The following is a 27,467-nucleotide window of genomic DNA, read 5'->3' on the forward strand; positions in this document are numbered from 1 at the left end:
CCATTGATAATAATGCAAAGAAAATGCTTATTACAACAAGGTACTTAGAGCTGTTTTATTGATTAGGCAAGCCTATATAGCACTAATCTTCAGCCAGACCTTTCCATATTCATTTCTCCATACTGATACTGTTAAATTTGAAGTATGGATTCTGTTATAACGTACATTTAAAGATGTATGCTGCATGGATTGCATAATGTTTAAAATATAGACAATATATAGACAGAGCAAGCATGAGGCTTTTTGGAACCAGATGCATACTCTGCAACTTCTAAAGTTTCTTCCCAGTTTCTTCATAAATTCTAAAAGTTTTGCTGCCCAGTGCAACTGCACTGGTTGTACCAGCTCTGGCCCTGAGTAAGGATTTCCTTAAGTTATCAAAATTTTAGTATTGAGCTTCCTGAAGGTTTTAAATAATGCAATTTTTCCATGTACTCCATATGTCTTTTATTTAGCAGTTCGTTAGCAAATTATGTATAGGAATGAGTTGTATATCAGTTAAATATTCTTTATTAAATATCAGTATGTAAGATAATAGCAGAAAATGTGCTGTGATGTGGAAAGTATTTTTAATCACAAAACTCAGATTTGGATTGTTAAGTAAGCAACAGTATTTATAGGTAAACAAATCATATCAAATTAGCAACAAATTTAAAAAAAAGTCATAAATTGTATTCTCTGTCTTTACTTGATACTGAATTAACTCCATTTCCTCATATGTGTTAAGGAACAGATATCTATTCTTCTCTGTTCTTTAAAATCATTTAACCCTTTTGTTACGTTGATTCTTCTGCATAAAGATTGCTTTTGATAATTTATAGTATTTATATTTTGGGAGAATAACATTAAATATAATTCAGAGTATTTCATTATAATAATTGTATATTTATATTTCAATTCAATCATGTGGTAAAAATATATGTATGGGGAGGATTTTGTTCCTCCTTTTAACATTTAAATTATCATTTTGTGTTTCTCATAACATAAAGAATACATGTTAGATCTGTTCATTTTGTTGTCTGCAGCAGATCTCTGTTCCCTTCCCAGCAAATAGATTTGTAGTTAAAGAAAATGTATAAAATTTCAAGTGTTCATTTTCTGAAGTTTGAAGATTTTTAATGTTGCATATAGGATTTGATGCATTATATAGCAGTGCTTATTATTGAGTAAGTCAGCATTCTGTGTATTACATGGCATACTGACATTTAAATATTTCTAGGCATTTTAACTGCATCTTAAGTACTGGTTGTAGTTTGGCATTTTCCCAGCAAATAACAAACAAATTATATGTCCAATGGTATGACATTGCATATTAGTTAATTTGTAATTCTTGTATCTATATTTTCAGAAATCTGAAAAACATGTTCTAAAAGAAAGTTAAGGGGGTCCTTGGTGATATCAAAATTTTAAGTGGAGTCCTTTCAGTGTTTTGTTCATTTCCTATCGTAATGAGTTTACCATGTTTTTTTTCTCTAAAGCAAGTCATCTTTATATTTTTACATGCTATTTGTATAAGGATGAATGTATGAAATTGCTTACCAGTTTAGTAAGCTGTTTTAAATGTACATATGGAAAATATAGCAGAAAATATTCTGAAAATTATTTTTTAACCAATGACTGTTGATTTGACAGTAGTAGCATTTACGATGGTGACTGTTTCTCGCTTAAACAAATAACAGACTATGAGAAGCATGATACGCTAGGCTTTTTTTCCAGCAGATGCTTACAGAAACTTGTTGGAGTTTATTTTTTGCTGGATTATAATTTGTTTTCACATTTTAAATTTCTTCTCTGCGGCTTAAAGCAAATTATTCTTGTACAATTTTATAGCTGAAAGAACTGATTTCCTTCCCCTTTTGTAGCTGTCCTTTTCCATTGCTAAAGCACTATTACAAATTTTGTTATTTCTTAGAAATTAATTGTTTTAAAAATGTAAGTTTTATTTATCCAATTATATTTATCAATTTATTTTTTTTTTGGGGGGGGAAGTCTTTAACTAATATTCATAAATTAGTACAGTGTTATTTTATATGATTTCTTAAAATTACATTATGAATTATTTCAGTTATGTATCCAATGGTATGTTAGTTGACAGTGCATATTAGTTAATTTGTAATTTTTGTATCTAAATCTTTCAGAAATCTGAAAAACATGTTCTAAGAGGAAGTTAAGGGCAGGTATACAAAAAGAAGTTATTTTTGCAGTAGAACAGGAAGTTACAATTGCAGTGAGTGATTTCTGGAGGAAGTTTTTTGCCAGTGAATTAATTAAAGATAAGGAATACCAGATAAAGTATGCAATTACAGATTTAAGGAATACAAGTTTGTAATCACGTAGCAGTACAAGTGTGCATGTTCAAATCAATGACAATGTTGCAATAACAACAGCAGGCTCTGCCATATTACAGTGATAAGTAATGCATAGCATCACACATATATGTATAAAAATTGTACAGCTTCCTTGTCAGTATAGTAGTGTTGCTAGCAGTTATCATTGGGTCTGTATTTAAATCATGGAGAAAGCTGAGATTTTTATAAGTATATAGTGTCTGTGCACAATGAAGGCACTTAAAATATTGGCAAGCTGAAAAATCCTCTTGAGAGGTTTGGTGATAGGGAGAGAGGGGTAGGATATCCTCAGATATCTTCACCTGGGTGTCTGTTCAAAATTGGGGAACTTCTCTGTTCTCAATTGTGTAAGATTGGTCTCCCCCTCTGCTGCACTTTGGGCAGCATTCTTCATGAGAGGATAGCTAAATGATTGATAAGTATTGGTCATTCTTAATGCATTAAGTTGCAAGTGGCACAAGAGCATAGTGCATTAAGTTGTTCAAAGGCCTTCCTATCCAAAGCAATGTTCAAAGGCCTTGCTCTCCAAAGCAATGCACTTTGTAACATCGATGCATGGATCTGATCAAAAGTATCAGATCTCTCATGGATCTTTACAGCTGCTTTTTGGCTTTTGCAACAAGGTCTTCATCAAGTCTAAGTTGCCCTGTAAAAATAAATAAAGGGAGTACGAATCTAGGGATTATTTAGGCCACTTCAACTAATCTGGCCTAATAATCCATTTTAGTGGATAAGTCACATTGAAACAATACTGCACAATTTGACTGAAATGTACAGCCAGCCCTGATCACTGAAATTACCTGCTAAGACAAATGCTTGCGGGATATCATGGAGTAATTCTGGCAACACAACTTCCAAAAATATCCAGTATGTTCTGTTGAGTAGTGTTAAGAGAAGGTATGGGCTTACTAGATGATCTCTCATAATTCTTGCCCAAAATGTTTATGGTAGTCCATCATCGAGCACTAGATGGCCTTGTTGCTCGTGGGTGTATACATCCATATGTGCCAATTGTGCATGTCCACAACACCCTCCTTGAATATGTAGTTTAATCCATGAAACAAACCCAGGCTGGAAAATTCACCTGTGCTGGTGTTTTGGGAAAACCAAGTTGTAAATGCAAGTTTCAGAGCTTAATTGATTGTGTTAAGTACATAAAGACTCATGGTGCAATATGTGAAATATTGCAAACACAATATATGCAACATTGAAATTGGATTGTAAAATGTTAACATTATAAGAAATCATTCACATATTTGTACTTGGATCATGGTCAACTTTGCATTTGACCGATTTTTTTTTTTTTTTTTTTTTTTTTTTTTTTTTTTGAGATAGGTAAATGCAACATTTGGTTCTACCCACAATGTTTGTGTACTTTAAATGTCCCCGCTGTAACTTCATATTTGATGCAAAGGCTCAAATGTCTGATGATGGGCAACTGCCAGTTTGGATAATGGCACTGATATGAACACTGTGCTGCACAGCCATTTCCTCTAGTTTCCTAATAAATAAATATATCTCTATCAGTGCTGTATTAATATTACATTCTACACTGAGAGTATTGGTATCTCGAATGATCCTGCAGTGCAAGTCCTAACTCATTTTCTTCCAAAGAGCTCCCACTAGTTTCATTCATTGCATTTATAACCCAATGTTCTTTTGTAAAAATTGCTCATTTTTGTATACCTTATCTAAAGCCCTTAAAATTATTTAAGGACTTCAGTCATACTGCATGTTAATTATGTATAAGGATGTAATAGTGTAATATTTTCAGTAATAGTGTGTGTAAAGCATTAACTGCTTTTCTCATTTTATGCATTTGAATGTCTCATGGTTGTAAAAAGATAAAAGCAACCAGCAAAAAGTAATAGGAAGGGTAGATTTTATTAGCAATTTATGAAATAAAACTAGGTGGAACTTTCTTTCTTTCCACCAAAAGCAAGGCAGCCAATCCACTGGGGCTGTTAGCATATTGGCCAGGTAGCCCCGCTGATGGAATTAACTTGGTCCACACAACCCAGTTTGGTGCATATTGTGCTCAAGACAAGTGCTGGGGGGTGTAAACAAATGCTGGGCGAGTCAGTGGTGCAGTGATGGAAGAATTTCAGTTTTAAATTTACAAGTTTTGTGACACAAAGCCCATGGGGGGTTAAGTTGCGCCAGACAAAAGGTTGTGTATTTCCAAAACTTATGATAATAGAGATAAAAAAAACACGTGCACCATTCAGTGCATACTCAAGAGTGGAAATTTAAGACAACGTTACATATAGGTATAAAATAGCAAGCAATAAGGTCAAACACATAAAATTCTTTTACGAAAAACCAAAAATCTATAGTTAAAAGATAAATTTTGATCATATGAATCAAACTAGAACGGGTTAGATCTTCTGAAACCTATACGGTACAAAGTCTTTAATCCGGACTTGTCGGGACTTCGGCGATTCCGGATTAGAGGTTTTTCCGAATTATAGATCATCAATTTAAATCTGGTAAGATGGCATGCAGAAATTATAAAATTAAAAATATGAAACCTTAATTTATGAAATAAAAGAGCAATTATGATCTAAAGGGTGTCAAAATTTACAAAAAAAAAAAGCTTAATATTTATTTGTTTACTTTATTAAACATTTCTTTCAATGTAAGTTGTTTAAGTTGCTTCATTTTTTGTGCTAATACTTTCTCTTTAATTCTGTAAACAGACATAATTTCTTGTTCAGTTCCACTGTTCAAGTCATGTAATTGCTGTGTCAAGAATACGGACTAACTTGTCAATTGAAATTTTTTCATTTTCAATAAACTCTGTCACTTTCTTCACTATTGGAAGCGGTACATTGAAACATGCTTTCGCTTTGTAGATCCTTTGGCAGCTCCAAAATCGGAAATTCTGTTTGATATAATCGAAAGTTCAAGCTTACTTTTTATAAAATTGCTCTAACAGTCTGCAAAAAATAATAAGCCGGATCCAATTAGAAGATTAAGGAACAACACAATTTGTAGCAGTAACTGAAAAAGATAATTAGATACTTTTAGCCTAGCTTATACTGTACGTTATACATTAACGCATTATGCGTTTACGCATGCACAGAAAGTTTGTAACTTTGAGGTCTGGATTATGGACGTCCGGATTAAAGACTTTGTACTGTATTGGGTTCAAAGCATTCAAATAGCGTAGTAGAACTTTGTTGCTTTCAAAAAGTTAAAAATGTTAAAATGTGGTTTTTTATCAACTGAATGTTTTGCTGAAATCTCACAAGTATTAAAATAAAAATTTTGAAAGCGATTAAAATTTGGACAATCAATTAAAATGTGTTTAACGGTTAAAATAGTGCTGCATTCAGCATATAACTGGTTCGCCCATCAACAGGTATTTGTATGTTAGCCTTGTGTGACTGATTCTCAATCAGGTCAGAAGGACCTGCTCCTTTCAGTTTAGAGAACATTTTCAATGTTCTATTGTAGGTTTTATATTTTGTAATTTATTGTTTATAACTGCAATATCCCAAAGCTTTTGCCATTTCATCAGAATTTTCCTCCAATGAGAGTGTTAATATCTGAATAGGGAACGGTTTGGTTCAATGTCCCACAGGCACATTTTGCAGTGATATCTGCCAGTTTGTTTCCTTTTGGCTTGGTATCCAGCAATAAAGGATCCAATAACCTTTGGCCTTGAAACTAACATTGAGCTTTAGCACTTCTACAATTAATAGATTTGTGTTATTCACATATGATTCGAGAGCTTTTAGCTCCATAAATGAGTCTGTAAATAATGAAATTTTTCCTATGTTGTTTATTTATGAAAGATAGAGCTAATAGCAAAGCAACGATGTATGCAGTAAAGATAGTACAAGCGAGATGAAGTTTTCTTCATTCAGTATTATTCTTGGACATGAAGACAGAGCTGACGTGATCCTGGGACTTTGATCCGTCTGTATGCACTGCAACATAGTCTTTATAAGCCTGTCTATGTTCATAGAAAATCTGCTCTTACACAACATGACTGGTGCTAGCTTTAGCTAAGCTGGAAAATATGTTGAGAAGCTCAATGTGAGCATCTTTCCAAGGAGGTATTTCCAAATACTTTACTGCTTGAACTTTCACCTCTTCCAAGTCATGTTCTTGCATCCACTATCAAATGTGTAATCCAAAAGCAGGAATGCAAGAAGGATGCACTCGGTAGAGCAAATAAAACTGGCTACTAAGCACTGAGTGATTGGCTGGATGATCAGGATGCGAAAAAGTTTTGAAATAATATTGAAGAGACATTTACTAGCGTCTCAGCTGAAGGGGTGGCTCGAAACATTCTATATACAAACTCTGAACAGGAGATGTTTTGAAAGCTGCTGAACAAATTCTCAGGGCTTGGTGAGAAACAGCATCAAGCTTCTTAACAACAGAAGGTCGTGCCAATCCATAGCCAACTGATCCGTAATCGAGTTTGAAGTGAATAAGAGCTCTGTAAATTCAGAGCATGGAAGTTTTATCTGCTCCCCAGGAGGTATTTGATAATACTTTCAAAATGTTTAATACTTTTAAACACTTTTTCTTTAGGTATGATACATGAGAAAGGTGAGTTTCTTATCAAATGTTACTCCTAGAAATTTAACTTCTACGACTACTGGAACTACTGAGCCTTCTAGGAAGACTTCTGGATCCAGATGAAGATTTCTTTTATGGCAGAAATGGACACAAACTGTCTTTTGATTAAAGAACATGAATTCGTTTTTATTTGACCACATTACAGAGTTACAGATAGATAGTTACAGCTCAAGTGCTATCAATAGGTATCCACAATGTGAACAATAAATTAGTACTGCTGATAGTTAAATTACAGGTATAACTGAGTTATATAATCAGCTGAATAGTGCAATAATTATGAATATGAACTATTAGCAGAGTGACTGATAAAAAAGTAAAAATAATACATTAAATAAGGCAAAATACATAATTCAAGAAAATAAGTATAAACACAAAAGAACAGAAAAGGCTAACTTAAAAGCAATTAACTACAAGTATGGAGTATACGGGGGCTGAAAAGTGACTTGGTGAACTGTGAATTTTATAACAGCTTCCTTGAAAGTTTTGCTTCATTTGCATAAATTGCCTAAAGATGGACAGTTAGAGTTTGTGTTGAATGCCAATTTTTACATCTTCTAATAGTTTTTATTCATTTAACTAATTTTGTTAGAGGCGGGAAGCTTGAAATAAAATCCTTAATATATATTTTCGACTAGAGCACACTGTACTAATCATCCAGATTTTTAGACTAGCATAAGCCTTTAGAAAGAACTACAAATGAGCCTTTAGAATTATATAACAGCAAGCTTGAAGCCACCTTTTGAGAATATTTACAATTTAATTGGGGAAAACTGAGAAATTACTACGTTTCTCTTTGCATGTGCCATTATTGTGTAGTGATTACCATATCCAACTGGTAGTTGCAAAATCTCTAGTTCACTCCTGCTGAAAGCATAGTTAATTTTTTTTTAAAGTTTGTGCCTATTTATGTAAATTCAATAAAATTTATACTAATTCCATGGGGCTAGTTACAAATTTATTAAGTTGGACTGTTTTACCCAATTTAATTTTACAAATGGTCAGGTGAGCTGCATTTGTTTTGTAGTTCTTTTCTTTCTCCTTTTCTGTGGGAAAAACAAATATACTATCTGGTTCAGGGAGTGTTTAGTTTTGGTCAAAATTATGCATAAAATTATCAGAGTCAGTAGTTTTATTTTAAATTTGCAGATTTTGATCACTTCTTGTTAAAAATCTAGAGAGAATTTTTCTGTAACATTGACGCAAAACAAAAATTTTACGAAGTGGATGTTTGATTTACGAAGACTGCATGAGAAACCTTTTTCAAAACTCTAGTAGTGGTTTCAGCAACAGATATACTCTATTAGTATATCTGTTGCTGAAACTGTCCTCATAGAATTCTGTATCTTATTTAGAGAAATTTGATAACTGGTAGTAAGTTTAAGATCAATATTTAAGAGAATAAAGTCTAGTTACCTTTCTCAAACACTATGTACACAGAAACACGAATAAAAATTACTTTTACTACGCTTGCTTGCAATTTCACTAAATATTGTATTGATTACTAAATTTTCGTCTGCATTATTCCCTCTTAGCTGTAACAATAGAACTTTTACACCTTCTGTTAATAAATTTTATAAATGTTTTAAATATATTTATTTTTAATGTATAATGGATATAAGATTTCAAGCTATATCAAATAAATGGTATTGTGGTAAAAATACAAGGGCAGACCAGTGTGTAATAATACTTTTATTCAGATACTTTATGGGTTATTTTTGACAGTTAAAGGTATAAATTTTTATATTATTGTTAAGCAGCAGTATATATAACAATATAATAAACTTCTTTGGAGCTTTTTTTTTCCTTGCAAAGTTTTCATATAATTACACCACACACATTTTTATGAGCAGTATATGTAAAAAAAATTTCTCTTGAGGGAGAGATTTCAAATTTCATTATTTTTGTGTAAATGTAATAAAGTCATTTTATAATAAAATATCTAACCGAATATTATTTTCCTACACCATTTTTATTAGTCATAGTTAAATTAAATGAAGTTGTTGTATCCCATTCATTAAAAAAAAAAAAAATCTATTAACTTACAACTGTAGTTTGCAGCATTTTAGATGTATAGGTTTAATGCAGTTAAATGTTATATACAGATAGGCCTTGTATGCTTAACCATAATCCAGTATGTGTTATTTCATTTTGTAAATGTATGTTTTTATTGCTTGTTGTTTTATACGTGCTATAAAATGTTAAGTTTTAAGCATGCATTATTTCATACACATTGCAGAAACAGGTGATATGATACTCCAGAAAGAGCATATGTGCCATGAATCGATTTTTGAGTGCTTGCATATTATCCTGTTGACCATGAAAGTTGGCAGAGATTCTGCCAAAAATGCATCAATCATTGTGTGGAATTCAGGAGGATATGATGTCTCTTTATTTAATAAAGAATCAATATTCAACCCACTTCGTGTTTACACTTCGTAAAAAGGGCTTTCATCAGTTTCTATTATTTTGTTAGACCCTTCAGTTTTATCAGAAGGTCTGTTTAAAATGCTGTAAATACAAACTTCATACAGATCATTGCTTCAGTCTATAAGTGTTTTGTCGGCCATATTCATATTCAGCTGACCATATTGTGCCTAGTACTACATATGTTTTTTTTGATGGTAGGATACCATAATTTTGAAAATAATTCATTGCTTGCTGCTCTGTAGACGGCAGATCCCAAATTTTAATCATTTGTTTTTCATGTACCAAGAAAAAAAAAAAAAAAAAATACAGCAATAACAGTTAATTTACATTCTTGTTCATAAAAAGTACAGAGAATTTATTAGGATTACATCAAACGAATATAGAGATGTTATAATATTGGTTCACGATCTGTAACTGATTCAAAATTGTGCTGCTTGGCAGTAGTTTCACAGGTGACTAGATAATATGTAAATACAAATTTTTGTTCCGATTAGTTGAGTTTTTTGTAAAAAACATCATTATTTGTGATAATATAGAAGCATCTTGCATGTTCTGTCAACTTTGAAACCTGCCTGTTAAATCTCTCGAATGGTTTTGAGTATAGCATTTCTCTGTTTTATCATAATGAGTGAACCCTGAAGAACAAAGTTTGTGTGGAATAGAATGCTGTGCATACTGATGTCGTTTTGTTGGTGTAGCAGGGAAGGAGAAAGAATAAGGTTTTTATTAATTTAAACTCAGCCTTTCCCTTGAAACATGGTAGCCATCAATCAACCAATGAATATTGGAATTTTGCACGGCCAGAAATGTAGATATAAAATAGCCTTTTTAAAATTGATGCAACTCTAAGTCCATCCTAGATTTCTTGAGATATTTTAATATGAAACCTGCTGTAGGATACCAAGGACTATATGCAGGTATTTTTAAAATGCTTCCATAGGCATAGGGACACAAGTCTATGATAACTGAATACGCAATTTTTTGAAAACATGTCTGTTTAAAGAGAAAGTATTAACACATAAAACTAAATTGTGTGAACAACGTATGCCAAAGAAATATTTTTAATGAAACAAAGCAATTGCTAGCATTGGGTTTTTTTATTGTAAATTTTGGTTTCTTTAAAATTATAAATGCTTTATTATTTCACAAAAACGTTTCATTTTTAAAATTTTATAATTTTTACATGTAATTTTACTAAACTTAAATTGATTTAAAATGCGAAGTCGCTGAAGTCCCAACCATTCTGGATTTTACACTTTGTTCTGTAATATAAATATCTTCCAATATGTAAAAATTCGTTCGGAAAAATTTCTCACTAAGCAGATAACTGCTTTATGTTTTACTCTATTAAATTATTTATCTACTTTCTTTAAAATTCGTAACTTTTTATTAGAGTTTTTAATTGCTTTTTGGAGGGTATTTTAAATGGCTGTATATGTAAAAAAATCACTTGCATTATGTTGTAACATTATTATCAAACTGTTTGTTTTTCAGATGGATTTCTCAGAAATACTTTATCGTCAAATATGCCTTTGATCACTGAATCATCTTTTGAAGTTGATTCGCCAGTAACTGAAAATTGTCATCTGCAGAGTGCATACTATAAAAATAATTTAGAAGTAGCATCCTTTCTCTCACAGCCTTTACATGAGCAAAAAGCTGAATCTTTTGGCATATTTAATTCAAAGGATTTTGTTTGCAAGTTCTGTGGCAAAAGCTTCAAAAGAAATGCTTATTTACGTAATCATCTTCGTATACATACTGGAGAAAAGCCCTTTCATTGTCGATTTTGTCCAAAAGCTTTTGCCTCTCAACCAAATCTTATAAGGCATCTTTATATTCATACTGGGGAAAAACCATATAGTTGTCAGTTGTGCTGTAAAAAATTTATCAGGCGTGATCAACTTGCTATCCATTCATGTAATCCAAGGTAATTGTGAACAACTGCATGCATTAAATAAAAAAACAGTGTGCATTTAAGATTTGAAAATGAAATGCAATATGTATCTGGTTGTAATGAAAGTTTTCCGCCAAAGAAACATTCTTAATAAAGTTAGAAAAAGAAAACATGAAAGCAGTACCTTTAGTGTGGATAGTAATCACCACCCATATCTGTGATTTCCTGCTAACATTTTGGCAGTTTTTCAAAGCCTTCAGCCCAGAAACTTGGTGGTTGTGAGTCCAAAAATAGATCAACCTCATTTTGGATGCCCTGTGCAGAATGGAAGGCATGATAGTTCCATTTCAGACACCTTGTATGTAATGATAACGATATTTTTTTACGAATTTCACTGCACAGTGTTCTATAGCAAGTCTCTTTCTTAAAATGCCAAAAATCGTTTAACAGAATATGATTAAACAGGGCAACATGAACTGTTTGCTCAGACAATATTTTCGGTGGTGGGAAACTTTAATTAAAACCTGATATTTGTCGGAGCATTAAGCAAATTGATAGCGAAAATGTTCTCTTCCTATTCCTTTTCATTATTACTATATTTTGCATATTTCTGTTAAGTTTTTAAATATATTTCCTGATAACATGGTATTGATTAGTACTCCAAAGTTTTTTTTTTTTTTTCATTGTGACATATGTTTTTATTATGCATGCTTTTATTGTAGGATAATCATAAAATTATTCACCTCATAATATAATACAGTAATGTTCCATATACATTCTAATACTGTGAATAATATAGTCTGTTACTTTAAAATAGAAACTTCAAGGTTATTTACTGCTGCCCAGTTTGATTTGTAACCATGGGAGCAACAGCTGCAGGAAAAAAGGTCTAGTTGCTTAATTCTCCCTCTGCCCCAACTTCATTTCTGTTTAGCATGTTTCTATTCATAAAAAGCACACAAATGAAGGTTGATTTAAAGTTCAATCTTAAATGATGTGGCAAAAATAAATGCTGTGTGTTGATGATGACATGAGTTATGATTGTGAATGGGAGGCTGGCAACGGCCTTGAAATGCCTCTTCTAAAGTAATAGACTATAGTTAATACTGAATAAAAGTGAATATTTGTGTAACATTACATAAATGCAGTAAAGTTTAGTTGGTAAATTATACACCATAAGACATTACCAACCTCATATAAAGAGTACTGAACAATACACTTGTGCAATATTACAGATTATGTTAAAGTAATGTATAATATATTGTACATTAAATGCAGTGTTCCCTCATTTTTTTGTGTACATGTGAAAGAAGAGAATTCTGATTCCTTGTCTAATTTGCAAGAATAGACAAGTGTGGGTGAAATACTATACGGTGATATGTGAAATACTATACAGTGATGCCTCTTTACACACAGCTATACACACAGCATTTTTCTTACTGAGTGCATGTTAGAAAACTTAATGCTCATTTCTTTAATTAAAAAAAATATTTTGGCTACCATAAGTCATAGATATTGTATCAGCAAATACAACTATTTTGCTATCTTAAATCCATTTGAATTAATTTGCTATACTGAACACTACAATATACCAGGATTTCAGAAAGCCGGCATTTTATAAATCTTAATAAGAAACCTCCAGTGTACAAAAGTTAATTTGATTTTTTTCAAACTTAAAAGCACATTTTAAAAAAGCACATCTTGTGCAATGTGAAGAAAACTTTTGTTATAGTATTACGTTGATTTCATTTTGTAACTGACCTTTGCATTGTATCGTATATTCTTTATTTAAAAGAAGTAGTTCAGAGACTTTACATCTTTTGAACAAGGAGTTGGTGAGTAGTGTCATAACTGTTACAACTGAAAATGAGCTTTTCCTAAAAAATCAATATACACCTATTATAGCAAGGCCTTGTTTTTGCTAAAAGATACATGAAGCACATCTTCAAATTAAAAATGAGTCAAGTTCAAATATATCTACATGATTAATATCCATTGGATTATTTGTGTTTTGAAAGAAGGTGTTTTCGATTATGAACACATGAGAGTGTTCTGAATGTTTATTTTGGAATATTAAGTGTACATTTATTTTATCTATTGAATTAAAAGAATGTTACAATGTTTCTAAAAAAAGTTCATTTGTATTTTATGTAATCATGAATGCCAACTGCAGATTTTGCTTATTGCGGTTTGTTTCTCTGAAGAGGCTTTTGTAATATTTGTATTGCATAAAAGTAAAGCTTCAAGAATTCCTTGTAAACATGTTTTTATTATTGATATCTGTAATTTATTTCTTGGAGGGTTATTTTTTTAAGATAATAAATAAATGAGTTCTATATTTTTGTAGTTCTGTTTTCAAGAACATATCGCCTAACAGCATTTTTAACACAAAACTAGTATCTTATATTGTTTCAGCTCTTGCATGAATGATTATGTTGTTGATGGATTCATATTTGCATTGGATAAAAGTAAAGCTTCAAGAACCTCTTGTAAACATGTTTTTACTATTAATATCTTCAATTTATTTCTTGGAGGGTTATTTTTTTAAGATAATAAATAAATGAGTTCTGCTGGTGTAGTTTTTTTCTATTGGCCCATATCCAAAAATAAATAGATTTTTCATAACCACCATCTTGTGGATATCTTGTAACCATCATCATTGCTTTCTATGTTATACCTTTTTGTGGATTTGTAAAAATCAGGGAGTTTCTTTAATACAATTTAATTAATAATTATTCATACTGTGTGAAGATAAATCCTATACTGATGAATTTGCAAAGTTGTATTATGAGGTGAATCATTTATGGGGCTTTGAGATCTCCGCCTTTTTAATAAAATGTTTTACTTTCTTTGCTGTACTGTTTTTCTTTGTTGTCTTTCACTTTATTTAAATATGATATTACAAATTATAAGAAGTTAAATATTATATTACAAATATAATGAATTCTTAAACTAAAAGATTTATTATTTGTCAACATATATATAGATAGATAGCATGTTTCTCATAACTTAAAATATTGTATAATTATGATTGCTGCATTTTAGACTTCTCATCTTTTCAAAAACAAAAGTAATTTAAGAAATGTATCAAATAATTTAACTTTGTTTCTGAGTTTACAGTATTTGAGGCTTTAAATTTAAGAAAATGTGTACTCATTTAATTTCAAAAGTCTTAATACTTTAATGGAAATAATAGATTTCATGAAGTATAATACAGTCATTTACTTGGATATGTAAGTTTTCTACAGTGCACAGTTTTGTTCCTACAATTTTTAAGCACCTCAGCTTTGAATTTCATTCATATGTCAAGGATTTAATCATAGGAGAAGTTTGTGATAATATTCTTCTCTGTTGAGCTTTTATTTTAAAATGTTTATTTATTTATTTCTAACTCATTCACAGATAAGAAAAGGAAGAAACCAACAGCTACTGGTGTTAGCTTAGGAAAACCTGAAGGCATTAGAAGGATTTGTGATGATAATTATGTATCTCCTGATGCACATCCTGTTGATGTTAATATTACTGATTATTGCGGGAAAGTGTTTTCTACAAATGACATTTTAAAAGAGCATCATTTACAGCATTCTGGTATGCAGCACCAACAAATAAAGGTTATTCCCTTCACTTGTGAGCACTGTGGAAAAAATTTCAATAGAAGAGGTAACTTAAACACACATTTACGTGTTCATACTGGACTTAGGCCTTTTCAGTGCCAACTATGCGGCAAAACATTTTCCATGAAGCATCATTTAAATGATCATAAACGAACTCATACAAAAGAAAGACCTTTCAAATGCAATTATTGTATGGCAGCTTTTGCAACTAAATCTAGATTAAAATCTCATGTATGTGCTAGACATGGATGCAAGGGAATGTATTAAATGTATTATAAAATAATGAAAACAACTTGCCTAAATTTAGAAATTGCTAAGAGTTGATGTCATTAGTTTTATAGTAGTTCCAAGTTCTCGTTTTGTAAGTCATGCACAGTTATTAGTTGAAAAATTGTAAATTACTTCATGACTGGTGTAAAAATGTGGCTTTAATCAAGTGAAATTTGGACGAGTTCTGCAGTTTGTTATATAATTTGGAATTATTATTTCTTCTGAAATTTGTACCCTGAAATTGTAATTTCTTGTGAAATAAAATGTAAATGTATTTTTTCCCAAATGTTGTGTTTTTATAAATGTATGTTAATTGCTCTAAAGAAGGTGTATTGGGAAACTTGTTATGATTTTAGCAGAAAAATTATTGAAGCGTTTTATCTCGATGCATTCAGTATTAAAACACTCAAGAGAGTTTATCGAGCTATCAGTTTTATTAAGTGAAAGAAAAGTGACTTGGAAACTGCAGTAAATTCATTGCTGAGAACTGTAAAAGAAGCTTTGAAGTGCAGCTGTAATGGATATCAGTTACTTAGCAAAAATTCTCCAAAAATTTTTTAACATAGTAATATTCATGTAGAAGTGATTGAAAATGCAGGAAGAAAATATAGCAGGATTATGCAGAGAGAAATAAATGAAGCCTATTAAATAGTAGACACTCTGTAATCCCCCCCCCAAAAGTTTCTATTATATATTTGTTAACAGAGGGTTTATTGCTATGAAATTGTGTACATTTTAATGTCACTTTCATATGAAACAATATATCTGTTACCCTAATCAAATTGTGCTAATCATGGAAGTTTTGAAACAAGCTTTGTGCACCTAAAGGCCATGTTAATTTTGAACTTTTTATTTCATGTTTAATTAATTTTTCATACTGAACATTTTATTTTTCATTGTAACAATGAAGTTTAATTGCTAAGTTCTTCAGGATCTTTTAAAATTGCCTTGTTGTATTCTTCACCTGGTTTAAATTTTATTGATATATTAGTTTGAAATTACAGGTATTTTAGATATGTATATAATAGAGTAAATCCAAAATTATTGTTTCTAAGTCTTCTTCTTATATCATACTAGAATAATTTATGAAATATGAATAATTGAACAAAAGTGGTATTTTTAATGAAACTAAATTATATTTATTATTTTGCAGTACAAAAATGATCTTGCAAATAATATTTTGTAATATTTTGCTAGAATTAGTTTAAAATTTGGCTATAATAGTATTTTAAGAGGAGTTTAAGTGACCATGTACTTTATTATATTTAAAAAAAAAACTGCATAAATATATTTTATTATTACTTATAAAATATATTCTGATTTATTTTTAATTTTAAATCTCATTCATTTACTTTTTTTTAGCTTTTAAAAACGAATTTATCTAAATAGAATATTATTATTATGTTAGTGTTATATATATTTATAACAGTATGAAAAGTTCATATTGATGTAGAATGCAATCTGCCACTTTTGTAATAGCATCCCCTAAACACTGTACTGTAAACCACCGAAAGAAAACTTTATCAGTCATGCAGGCAGTACTAATACTCAAGCAACTGTGTGCTGCGTGATTTTGAAGCTTTATTTGATTTTGGTCCTCAAGTTACTACGCAGCTTTCAGAGTACTGCATCACAAATGCTTCTGTGTTATCTTGCAGAAGCATGGTGCAGAATCATTAATAAAAGTGATTTTTCAATGACATCCCTACTTTTGTTTTGTGATTGTGAAAATGATTTAAATTTAATGGATTTAAAATTTAATAGGTTATTAAATTAATTTATGAAATCATTTTAATTTATGTATTGTTAATAATATGTATTTTCATGTTTACAAATAACATATTAATAGCATCATCTAAGAAATGAACAATTAATAAGAAGTGGTAGATCAGATACTACATCAATACCAAAAGGTTGCAATGCATTCATACAATGTTTCTTTTGAAAATTATTTTTGTTAAAATAGCACAAATTTTAAAATTAAAAACATGTTTAAATTAATCTTCAGTTAAAACAAGTATTGCATAGTTATCTCTTCAGTTTGTGATTAATTTGATCTGTAAAAATTTCTCATGTTTTATATTTAATCCATTTTCTTAAACTAAGTATTTCTATAATTAAATAAATAAAATGGTTAAAACAAGCATTATATGCATTGAAAATTCTGACAGTCATGTTTAATTTTTAACTTATTTGATCTCTTATGATGATACTGATGTTATGTGAAATTTCAGAATCTGAAGGGATTGCAATTTATTTTATATGCATATTAATGAAATTAATCATAGAAATAACATACTGTAAATTAAATAATCATGTGAAATGTGCAATCAAAAATATCAACTTAGGAAAGGTAGGAAACCTGCGTTTGAATATTTAAAAAAATAATTTTATGATTTTGTTTTTATATTTTAAGAGTACTGAAAATGCAAAAGATTCATTTTCGAGTACTGTTTATTTGTAGGAAGTAATATGAAAATATCTCTCAGCATTTCGAGAACTATAATTTTTTTTCAATGACTAATTTACTTATTATATTTGTGCAGCTTATTATTAATGGGAAAAATATTTTATTTTTGGAGTTTTAGTTTAAAAATATTTTCTCTGTATAAATTTCATTTTGTTTCATGATGTAACTATTCATCCATTAATTTTTTTCCCCCCCAGAACTTGATGCAGTGCTTTCAGAAAGCAGTGTCAGTTTCTTTGGAAAACAGCAATTCATCATGAAAACAACTGGAAATAATTTCACCTGCAAGTATTGTGGAAAGGTTTTTAGCTACAAAAGTCATTTCAGAATCCACCAGTATGTTCACACTGGGGAAAAACCATTTGCTTGTGATACATGTGGAAAAAAATTTAGCCAAAAGAGCAATCTGAATGTTCATCTCCGTATTCACTGTAGATATTAATTATTTTATTGGAATTATATATATATATAAACTATGTAACTATTTTATCCATATGACATTTATTTTCATTATGTTTTTAGTCTAATATATTGTTCAATAAACATTCTTCCATGTTTAAAACACAGAATGTGTGCTTCTACCAGTTGTATCACATGAGGAAATTTTGCTTTGAAAAAGTCTCTCTTTCTTCACATTAAGAATAAAATAAAGCAAGCATATTGATAATGACTTATTTTGCTGTGAAACTGCTAGGGTTATTGTACGTATTAGAATTGATCGAGTTGCAGAGTATATTTTAACTTGGGAAGAAGCAAGTCCTGTACTAGATTATTAGGAAGAAATATTCAAGTTGAGTAATGTGCTGTTATAGTAAACTTATTTGGAAAATACAGCAGTGATATTTTACTTTTTAATATTCTAATTTAATCTCCATTTTTAGCATTTTAATTTTAGTGATATGGTGGTATTGTATAATTATTTGAAGGTGAAATATTTGTGATCTTATTCTTTTATCATTGACCATATGTTGTTTTACCCAATTTGTTCTTTTTGTAGTTTTTATAATATTGTTGTTGACCTTTTAATTACTTTAAAAAACTATGATTACATAGCACAGTCCTTCCCAACCTAAGTACCATGAAAATTTTAACCTCAGATTCCTGATTACGAAGCCGCCTTCTTTGGAAGGTTAGGCTGCTGAATGGTTCCTTTGTACTCTGTTGTTCTTTTGTTATGCACTTATGAAGGCATCGTTCTAGGACATCACAGGCAGTCTCTTTCTATCATTTCCACCTCTGCATTTTGCCTGTATGACACAGAAAATCATTATGCTGCTTCAGTTCCAACTTGGCTGTTGTGAGAGTACTAGGTCGATTGTTTCACAACATGCTATTTAAATGCTTTCAGGTGAATGTACAGTGTTGCTAAGTTGTCTGTGTAAAATATTTCAGCAGAAATGACCTAATTGTGTCTTTTTTTGAATTTGTGTTTTAACAAGTGTGATTGTTTGTATAACATAAGTCAGATTGTTATTATTTGCAAACAAAGACTTTATTTCCTGTTACCCTACAAGAAAGAAGTACCTTCACGTGATGAAATAAACAATGGTGAATCATTTTTCCTTATAATTAACCATTTTTTTTGTATGCAATCAAAAAATATTTGAGATATTTTGACAATGGGCACCGCATGTGTAATTTGTATAGCTTGAACGTAGTAATTATAAACATTTCTGTCAACAGAATGCCTGTTGAGGAAGAAACTAAAATCTTTCCTAATATGATTTTGTAAATTTTTGTATTTCAGATGCCCAAGTTATGATGCTTATTTTGTATCTTCTATTATAAAACAATTTTTTTTTAGTTTTATGTGGTTTACATATCAGTGGTGCCAAGAAAATTGCATTAACATCTTTCTACCAAACCTCATTCATACATAGATACGGATTTTAACTATTTCAAACATCTGCAAACTCAAATTCAGATGCAAAGTTCAGTATTGTTCTAGTTTGCAATCTACTGCTTTTATTTACTTATTTATTTTTTGGATGATACCACTAAAATTAGTTGTTGGTTTAATCATTTCTTTTCCCTGCCATTTTATTGTATGTTTGAATATGAATATTTATTGCATATTCAATTTAGTTACAATCATCAAACCTTAAACCACCAAAAGAAAGTTTATCAATCCTACAGATGATACTAATTTGAATTAATGGAATCAATTTAATTTATTCTTAATTATTTGTATTTATTTTCATATTTAAAAATAGTATTTTAATGGTACCATCTAAAAAATAACTAACCAAAACAATAGATTTCATACTGCATCATTATCCTAAGTTCTTTCATGAAATCAGACACAACAGTATCAAATCAAGCTGTAGGAGTAAGTTTCAAGTCATTTTTCTTTTATTAGCTTGTGTGGAAATTGTCAAAATTATCCCTTGGAATTGATGAAGTAAAGGTTTTTGGAAAAGGTGCCACTTTCAAATAATATGATCAGCGGGTACATTGAAAGCATGTTGGTTAGCATAGAAATATCCAAGAAATTTGTGAAGTTGAAAAATGTTCTGTACAGGTTGATGAATCAACAGCTGTTAGCAATTATTGTAACCTAATTGTACTTGTTCTCATTCCCAATGAAAAAGAGTATTATTTATTCTGCAAAGAATTTCAGAGACAGAAAGTGGGAAAGAAATCTTTAAAGTGATCAATGAGTATTTTGATATGAAATCTGATTAACTGAATTCTAGGTTACTGCAAAAAAGGGGTTTCCATTCATCAGTGAAAGTGTAATTATTTTTTTACCATTTGTTACAACATACGTGTTTGAGCACAGTTTTATTTCTGTGTTTACTCTGGAGAATTTAAAGAGATAATCATTGAAAAGTTGTGATCATAAATTGCATATAATGCTTTTGATCATGGAGCCAGATGTAGAAAAGCTGTATTCAGAGAAACTAGTATGTCACCGAGATAAGAAAGTAATAATATATTAATTATGGCAAAAGAGTATACTAGCAATATAACAAATATTTAAAATGTTTATTTTTTCATTCAGTTTTTATTTGCTAATTTATACTACATATAGTCAGTAATTCTTTTGTGTGTAATTAATTTTAATTTTCTATTTTCATATCATAATTATATAAAATAAGTATTATAAAAAATTAATCACAGTTTTAGTCAGTCAAATCTGACCTAGACCTTCACTGGGGATGTATAAATTAGGTATTTTCATTCTACTTGTTTCATATTTATGATTGCATAAGAAGACTTATTCGAAAGGAATGTCCAGATGGTATGTTTCATTGTTATAATGAGAAATATTTGAGAGGATCTTACTTTGAGTCCTAGTATAAATTAGAAGAAATTTATCATGTTGATAGAAAAACGAATGACATAGCATGTCATGAACATTATTCTTCTAATGTGTGCCGGGATATTATTTATGCTTGTATGGTGTGCTTTGACATGAAAAAAAGTTGGAAAGCACTGATGCAGATTTTAGTTTCTTTTTCTAATATGTATATTTTATAAATTATCTGAGATGATTTTAAAAACACAAAAGATTAAGAAATAGCAAAAATAATATTAATGACTATGTACTAATGTTAGATGACTTTTTAATTTGATTATTACAAAGTTCTTTCCTTTTACATAAGTATAAAATTAATTATTAATTAAGTATAAAATTTTAAAAGAAATATATTACTAACCATAATGAAATCTAGGAAATTAAATAACTGTGAAAATCAAGGTTTTTTCCCCTAAATATAGTATTTATACAGAGACCTGGAGGGACATCTATAAAATGCACAGTATCAAAGAAGACGAAAAGTTTTAAAATTTAGTTTTCCTGTTGCTTTTATTGGAATGATTCAGGATTGTTTCAATACAGTCTACCTGGTAATATCTGTTATTGATGTTCAAGTTTTACATATTGTTCTTAGCCAGTGATGACTATTTAAGAAGTCATAATCTTTGAAATCAGTGCCCATGCTAATTTCATGAATAGTATGAGCATCCATAATACTGCAGTTTGAATTTGAAGAAAGTTCATTGTGTTTACACCTGCATGCATCTGTCATTATGGGTTAAGCAAAGGAGAAGATCTTTAAATGGTATTTAATCTTTGTTTCTACAATTTTATGTAGAAAGTCTGCTTCTCTGTTTCTTTTGAAAATATGGTATCCCAAAAGACATAATAGACAAGCAAGGACATAGGACTGTAATTGTTACAGCTGATCAACAAGTTATAAAATGATTTCGTAGCTTTCTTCATGCTTTATAATGAATGATTTCTTGTGTATGGAGATCTGTTCTTGTTGCTCCAATACTGTCCAAATTTAAATTTTAAAATACTGTATTAGTATATTTAATTTGAAATATTTTATGTATCACAAGAACTCTTATGAACACGTACTAAACTGTGGCATTAAAAGTAAATTAATTTTAAAAAATCTTAAAACAAAAACTGTATCTCTAAGGTGGGTAGGGAAATGAATGAAAGGCAGCTAGTCTTTTGTAGTTTTATTATAGTTTGCATGTTTTCTTTAAACCCGTCTGGAATTATAATATATATACATAATATCAGTTCCTTTTCAAATGTAGTTTGCTAAATAAGTGCCATATTACCGTATATTTCCAAATATAAGCCGAAAGTGCTTTTTTCTTCAAAAATATACCCTAAATACAAAACCCGTATATAAGCGGAAAGGAGGGGATGGGAGAAAATGTATGAAGATGTTGCCATGAGAGTGAAATGTTAATGTTGCCAACTAGGTAAAACGAGTGGAATATTTTGCACTATTTGCACATGCTCTGGCGGTGACCCTGTGGTAACCCTGCTTGAAGCTCACACATTTATTCTATTCATTATCTTGTATACAGTCTGTAGTATATGTACTAGTCTTATTCTCCTTGAAAGTGAGCTGGGAAATATAGTAGAGTTCCGCAAACTTGGCATTATGTGGGCTGAGAGACTGGGGAGCTTAAGAAAAGTCGAGTTTTGCAGAATAAGGGGTAGGTTTTTCGGAGCCCTTTAATATTTAACCCTTTGACATCCAACACCTAAATCCATTGTAATTTTGTTTACACTTTTCTCTTTCTCCATTCTCTTTAAAGCATCTAGTTTCATTTCCATTGATTGTCACATTAGTTTGTTTTCTTTTGAATGACATTTTCACTTCACAGAATATCAAAAGTTCCCCAAAATATGTAACATTTATACACCTCGATGTGAACTGAGGAATGATACTCGCAATGAACTGGTGTGAGATTAGTTTGTAGTAAGATGCAGTCACAAAACTTCAGACAAGTCTCCTAACATTTTGCAACCATAGAAAGGAATGTGAGCCAGCCGCTATCTGACTTTCTTTTCATCGTCAAAAGAAGGAAAAAGCATTGCCAAGTATAACAACATATCTTGAAATTTGTTAGGCAGTTCCAAGAGTTAATGGTACAATGCAAAAATGGCAAAAATTACAGAAAAAGAACACAGAAATCATGTGCAATATTTGCTCTGTTTGGGGGCTAGAGTTATTTAAAAAAGTTCCTGAAAAGTTGTTGAGTTTGCGGAACTCTATCGTAATTTTTTATAGGGCAAATTTCAAATGATAGATGATTGAATTTGCTAAAAATTCTAACAAGAGTATGGCTGCTTGGCATTTCTATGTGAATAAAAAACAAGTTTGAGTGTGATGAAAGACGGACGCAAATTTCACTAACAGACATTTCATTTTGTCAATAAACCAGCATTATAAACAATTTCGAAAATAAAACAGCTGATTTTCATAAAACGAATAACTAATTTCATAAAAAGTAATTTCTTTATAAATTTAATATAAACTAAAATAATAAAAAAGTGTGATATTTAGTGATTAATCGCTTGTGCCTAGTTAATGGAAAAGTACTTACATTTTTTGCAAAAATTAGTGGATCCATGTATAAGCTGACCCCCCTCCCCCAACTTTAGAAAGGTTCTAGAATTTTTCGGATATACACACGAAAATATGGTATTTGTATTTTTGGTTTCTTGGTTAAATATATATTTATTGTAAAATGCAAATAATTCACTTTTATCTGCATTCTTTGTATTTTTAACTGGAGTATTTTCTTATGCAGTGTTTATGTGTTGCTGCTTCCTAATCTTGCACGAATAATTCTGAAGATAAAAATGAAAATTTTCAGTAGATTATATTTTGCTTTTAGAATTTAATAATTCAAGATATTTGCAATGTTATTAGTATTCTAGTTTTTTTTTTTTTTTTTTTTTTTTTTTTTTTTTTTTTTTTTTTTTGTGAATTTAGTCAGAATAACATGTTTTGATTTTAATGTAAGTAACTTATTAAATAAAACTATCCATGAAAAAACTAAAGTGTAGATTTTTAGACGGTATGTGTCATAAAATTGTATAAGTTTTAATAATTATAAATTTTTTATATATTCAGTATGTAAATATTTATATTTTTGAGGAAAATGAATTTTGATTAGATAATGCATTTGAGATATTGATAATGATGTAATTTAAAATATTTTCATTATTTATAAAAATAATTGAGATTTTGTATCAGTATTAACTATTTAAGATAACAGTAATTCAACAGGGACTTTTTTAAAAAGAAGTATTTAATTAACAGTTAAGTAATTCAATAAATTTTTTAAAATAGAAATATTTCATTTCCTTTTGGGATTGAATTTTCAAAGTAATAATAACTAAAACGAAACGTGGGTTTAGAATTTATTTATGAATTACTTGAGTTTACTGAACTTTTTTATGTAAACATATAAGTATTCAATATTCTATATCAGTTCAGACTTTAAAAAATATTTTATGATTAATGATATTTAAAATAAAACCGTAGGAATAGTAATAAATAATAATAAAATTAGACTGTCAGTGATTTGTATTTTCAGTGTTATTCTGTATGTAAGATGTGTTATGTAATATACAGTTTTATAAAATGTTTTAAGTATATGGTAATCTGAAAGGACAAAGTATCATAGCAGTATATGTAAATCATCTATAGCATTTCATGTCATGTCAAATGACATTGCAAAGCTGGCAATGGCTGTAAAGGTCTGTTTATATTGGCAAGTAATTGCAAATGAAAGTGGTGATATGAGTTAGCAGCCAAGTGTAGATGCCATGAAAAAGTATTTTCTTTGGTGGCTAGAGTTTAGTATTTTTTATGTCTGATGGTACACAAGTCTGTTTAGATTTAAGATTGTGAAATACATTAAAATTTTCAAGCACAAAAATGGAAATCAGTATAAATGTGCTGCTGACTGTCAAGATACATGTAGATAAAGACTTTATTTTTATAACGAATTACTCAGCAACTTAATATTGGACTTTAATGATGCCTTGTCTGCTGGCTTATAACTTACTCTTATTCTGTGTGTCATGATAAAACTTGAGTATGACATTTGATATACTTATAATGTATACATGTTAGTTCGGAAGTCAAAGATATGGGACTTATTTTGCTGAAGCATATTATTTTTGAATTTCTCAATGTTAGAATTTTGTTATTTTGATCTTATTAATCATGTTTCTGATTGCATGCAGCGCAAGTGAGACGCAGATAACATTGAAAAGATGAATTATTATGCATATGTAGAGCAATGCTGGTAAATGAAAATAGTATTAGTTTTTTTTTTTTTTTTTTTTTTTCATGATATTTTCTAGAGTTACTGTATCTTTAGCATGACTTACCAATGATTTACATTCCTTCATAAAGATTTCCTATAATAATGCAATTTTTTGACGTAATAGTGTCACTGTGCAGTAGTGGCAGCCAACTGTTTAAGGAAATTTTCAGATGATTCTGGAGCATTCAAATTACTTCTCTAATCTCCTGATTGTATCCAATTGAGAATTTATGCAATGAGTATAATAGTTGGGTTCATTTGTGCAAAGTTTTTCTGGCAGCTGAAAATGCTGAAAAAAGCCTGAAATGTTTGCAATATGCATTATAATCTCGTATCTATCATCTCATTTGTTGTAAAGAATAATCTAGCCTACATTTCTGTATGGAACTCATTGAATCACTGTAAGATATTTCATTACTGCTTCTGTAAAAAACAATAGATGAGCCATCAGTTTATTAAAATGTATGTGTTATATTTTGTTCTTTAATCCTAATTTTTAGACTCCAGGTATGCTTGCATGTAACTCAATTTCTGTTGTTATCCTTTAAAAAATTTAAACTGCAGTTCAACCGATATTTTATTGAAAGCCTATGTTGCAGTGATCGTAGAATGAAATATCCTGAATTTTTAAATTCTTTAAATAAAAGAAAAGTGTAGGGAAGATTTGTGAATTAATGAACTTCAAAATGATTCATAATGAGTTAGCAGTAAAAATCTGAGATCAGGAAAACTAAAACATGTTATGAAAAATAGCGAACCAAAAACAAGCTCATCTAAAAAGATGCTGGAGAAACAGTAAATAAATAACTGATCATGATAAATACTGAGGAACTGATACTGAATGTTGAAGCATGGAAGTATTAACTTAGAATTTTAGAAAGTTCCCAAGGCTGAAAAAAGAGTTAATTTTATAATTTCTGCATTGCAATTAAATCCAGACTAAAAAATTTATACCATTTTATTTGATTTTTACATTGCAATATGACTGTTATAAGGCTGGCTGCCTTATTGGGAAGGCTTTGCTTATGCTTTTAGAGACCTTTTATTTGCAATATTGCATTTCTTTGTTTACATGCTGTTGCCAGATAATTATTGTTCTATGCTTTTTAGGTTACTTTTTCATGTTGCAGTGTTCCAGGGTTTGTTTCCAAGGTCTTTCCCCTCCCCCCCATACTCTCAATATTTTACTTTTAGACATCTTTTTCAGTGCTTCTTCATTTTAAATGTTTCTTTTCATGGGCTTTTCTAATTCAAAATTTCAAAAGTCAGTTTAATGCATCAGAAAGTTCATATTAGGAGCATTGTTATTAACGTTTTTAGGTATTTCACTCATTATTTTGCTTGGAGAAGGTGGATATAAGAGAGTATTTCTAATGCTGGGGGTTCATCAGGATAATAATAATTCTTCATTCGGTATGCAAAATAAGGACAGCTTTTCTGAATTTCAATTATTGTATGCTAGAAAAATTTGAAAACAAAGGGGCAACGTAGAAAAGTGCGATATACTCTGCATTTGTGCAGAAAGAAGAAAAAATTATTGGAAAATTTCAAAGCAAAGTACTTGTATCTTAGCCAGAATCAAATGTAGGTCGGAAATACTGCTTGACCCCCCTCCCCTCTCGCCATACTTCAGGGATTCCCCAAATCATGTTAAATATAATGATAGTAATATAAATCCCCCAGCCAGTCTTTAAAACCAAAGAATCATTTGAAGTATCAGAGAACACTGTATCAAGGACTACAGACTATCTTTATTGTGCAGCATTGAAAACTGTGATAGGCATAAAAAGTAATTGCTTTCCATTACACTTTTGTCTGGCTTTACTAGGCATGCTATTAACTATTGACAGATTCATTCATGCACATTTAAATCATCTTTTGTAACTTAGACTAGTTAGATCCTACAGTGTGCGTGCATTATGCTTTTTTCTGTGCTGTGATTATTGCTCAGAAGTTAAAAATGTTTGTTTTCTATATCATGATATCATGCATTGGTTTGGAAAGTATTCTTGTAACATAGCATTAAGAAAGAGATGGGGAGAATGAGAATAAGAATTTTTTACATGCAACAGCTGGTCCATCCATCAGGAATAAAAATTAAAAAGGTGAGCTAGACCACTACCATAGTTAACTACCCCATGAACCAAAAAAATAACTGGTGTTCAGATTGATTCAGCTGAGTACCTTGGTGCTTATTATAGCTTCCAGTTCCAGTTGAGAGAGTGCTAAAAATACCTTGATTTTAA

At 30.1% G+C, this 27,467-nt stretch overlaps 1 protein-coding gene across 1 annotated transcript; it reads left to right on the forward strand.

Annotated features, from left to right (window-relative positions):
• The first annotated feature begins 1,764 nt into the window (after nt 1-1,764).
• On the forward strand, nt 1,765-14,856 carry LOC118202460 (protein odd-skipped-related 1-like). Its single transcript, XM_085819330.1, has 2 exons — nt 1,765-11,301; nt 14,671-14,856. The coding sequence occupies exons 1-2, from the start codon at nt 10,898-10,900 to the stop codon at nt 14,672-14,674; spliced, it is 408 nt and encodes a 135-aa protein (XP_085675456.1). The 5' UTR covers nt 1,765-10,897; the 3' UTR covers nt 14,675-14,856.
• Nucleotides 14,857-27,467: the final 12,611 nt, after the last annotated feature.

The sequence above is a fragment of the Stegodyphus dumicola genome, chromosome 6 (genome assembly GCF_044657685.1).
Source record: "Stegodyphus dumicola isolate Sdum_Otavi_A_Nest chromosome 6, ASM4465768v1".
Classification (NCBI taxonomy): Eukaryota; Metazoa; Arthropoda; class Arachnida; order Araneae; family Eresidae; genus Stegodyphus; species Stegodyphus dumicola.